Source organism: Babylonia areolata, chromosome 20 (assembly GCF_041734735.1).
Source record: "Babylonia areolata isolate BAREFJ2019XMU chromosome 20, ASM4173473v1, whole genome shotgun sequence".
Classification (NCBI taxonomy): Eukaryota; Metazoa; Mollusca; class Gastropoda; order Neogastropoda; family Buccinidae; genus Babylonia; species Babylonia areolata.
This window is the reverse complement of record NC_134895.1, coordinates 51,377,741-51,380,240: the sequence shown is the minus strand read 5'-3', so window position 1 is coordinate 51,380,240 and position 2,500 is coordinate 51,377,741. Positions and strand designations below refer to the sequence as shown.

Below are 2,500 nucleotides of genomic sequence, written 5' to 3'. Positions count from 1 at the left end.
CTGGTACTGGTTTGACCACGGCTGCTGGTACTGGTTTGACCACGGCTGCTGGTACTGGTTTGACCAGGAGGACTCCCTGTATTGGTTTGGCCACGACTGCTGGTACTGGTTTGGTTGGGAGAACTCCCCGTACTGGTTTGGCCACGACTGCTGGTACTGGTTTGGTCAGGAGGACTGTTGGTGCTTCCCTTGCCTTGGGGATCGACCCCCCCTCTATCTGCTGCTGACCCGTTTGCTGATGAAAAGAAAACATCTCAGTTAAGACAACATTCAAAAATCAAAACCATCTCAGAGAACAGTTCGTGACTTAAACTTTCTCGGGTACATGGGTCAGCTGACCACCAGCAAATCGGCTTAACCAGAAACGTCTGAGTAACCACAAGAAGACGAGAAGAACGACAAGAACAAACATCACCGTCATTATAAAGAAAAAGAACATTGGTGATTTATCACCTGCGTGAAACTGGGGCGAAACTACCACCATTATAAAATAAAAAAACAACAACAAAAAACAATAGCAGCTTCATATAGTTTGATTAATCATGCGAAAGGTAATATTTAAACAAATAACAGCGGGGCTTGGTTTCTTCTTCTTCTTCTTCTTCTTTATATAATTTGTACGCTGCCTTCCGCATCACCTGGGAAGCTGATTACCACAAGATGGCGGCCAGGTGCCTCACAGGCCCGCTATGAAATGTCGTTGTTGTCACTCCCTCTATTGTACCGCTCAGTGGTCCTGCCTGCCTCGCTCACTCCACGCTGAGAGAGGGCGCCAACTCCAAATCACGGTCCGAGTGTGTGTGCCGCATGTCAGGGCCACTTAGTGCGTGTCTTAACTTGTCTGGTGACCCGTCGCTTACTTTGGCTTTTAGTTCCAGTTTCAAGTTTGTCACTTTCTTTAAGGAGGCGTCACTGCGTTCGGACAAATCCATACATACTGCACCACGTATGTTCGGCAGATGCCTGACAGCAGAATAACCCAACGCTCTCAGTCAGGCCTTGAGTACATGCATATATATATATATATATATATTGTTTTGGCTACCTACCACAGTGGGTTTCTAATACAGAGGACAAGGCTTTTGTTGCTGTGGGTTCTTTTTCAAGTCTGTGCTGCACACAGGACCTCAGTTCCTCGTCTCATCCGAATGACCAGACGCTCAGTTTGATAACCCAGTCAAACCTGGGAGAGAGGGCGACAGCGGGAATGGAACTCAGACCCTCCTGGACACTGTACTGGCACTGAGATAAGCGTCTTTAACCATTCCAACACCTTCCTCCTTGCTCACTTCAGCGGCTCCTGGGGTGAGTTGCATTGGCGAACTTAGTAGCGCCGGTAAGTTTGCTTATTGTTAAGAATGTTTCTAACTCCACGGTAAACTCCACGGCCGGGTTACACGAGGCGGTCTTTGCAGCGCTAAGTTTGCATAGAGTTTAAGGATGTTCTTAAGTATACGGAATCTACAGTGGAGTTGGGTACATTCATCAACGATGAGCAAACGTACCAAGCTGTTAAGGTCGCTCGTGCAACCCATCCGTACCTCATACATACACTTAGGAACGTTCTTAACTGTAAGCAAACTTAGCGCTGTAAAGATCGCCCGCCTCAGGCTTCCCGGCCCACCCTGGGAGGAGACGTCTGTCGCTGCTCATCAGTTAATCATAATAATAATGAATAATGAATAATATAATAATAATAATAATAATAATAATAATAATAGGTCTCCTTCGGTCATGGCTGACCATGGATAGAGTATATCCGACCTGATGTCTAATTGGGCTGTCTGCTTGGACCAAGCAGCGTCGCCTGTGACTGTGGAGACCGATGCGAGAGAGACAGTCTCTGTCGCAGCGGTCACATGTGTAAGCTGATGCTGGTCTGTTGGCTGCCGTCCCTTTTCTGCAAGCTCGCTTTTCTGCTGCAGCAGCTGACAGTTTGTCCTCACCAGTCCGTAGCTGATTCTTGAGAGTGCTTCTCGAGCTCCATCTGTTGCGGTCCTCTGCAAGGTCCTCCCAGGACTCAGTGTTGATCTCAAGCGCCTTCACGTCACGTTTGCAAACGTCTTTTTATCTCAGCTGTGGGCGGCCGATAATATTAATAATAATAATAATAAAATGCAGGCTTATATAGCGCAGTACCCCATCTCAGATGGGGCTCACCTCGCTTTACAATAAAATATACAGATTCAAGACTAACTGACGTAAAATATGTACAAAGTCGACACAGTCTCACAAGACATTGGCTAAAATATACATAATGTATGAATAAGTGACACACAAAAAATGTAAATCAACACAGGCACCATCACAAGTCTTAAATCACACACTGAGGCGCAAATCACAGTAAAACAAAGCAATTCACGTTCATCATCGTCAGAAATAAATATAAAACAGAATGTACACCGAGGAACCAAGCATCACACAACAACAACAACAAAAAACGAAAAAAAAAAAACCCCACTAAAATCATCACAAATGCATACAAATCAACACAAAGCAG

At 45.6% G+C, this 2,500-nt stretch overlaps 1 protein-coding gene across 2 annotated transcripts in view; it reads right to left on the bottom strand.

Moving 5' to 3' along the window:
- LOC143294704 (uncharacterized) overlaps positions 1–2,500 on the bottom strand; it is a 95,250-nt gene that overhangs the window by 5,054 nt on the left and 87,696 nt on the right. The window contains exon 31 of one of the 2 annotated variants that reach the window (XM_076606111.1): positions 4–235. In XM_076606111.1, the coding sequence (XP_076462226.1) occupies positions 4–235 (232 nt within the window). Of the gene's footprint in view, positions 236–2,500 lie in introns of both variants that reach the window. The other variant, XM_076606110.1, reaches the window with a different exon arrangement.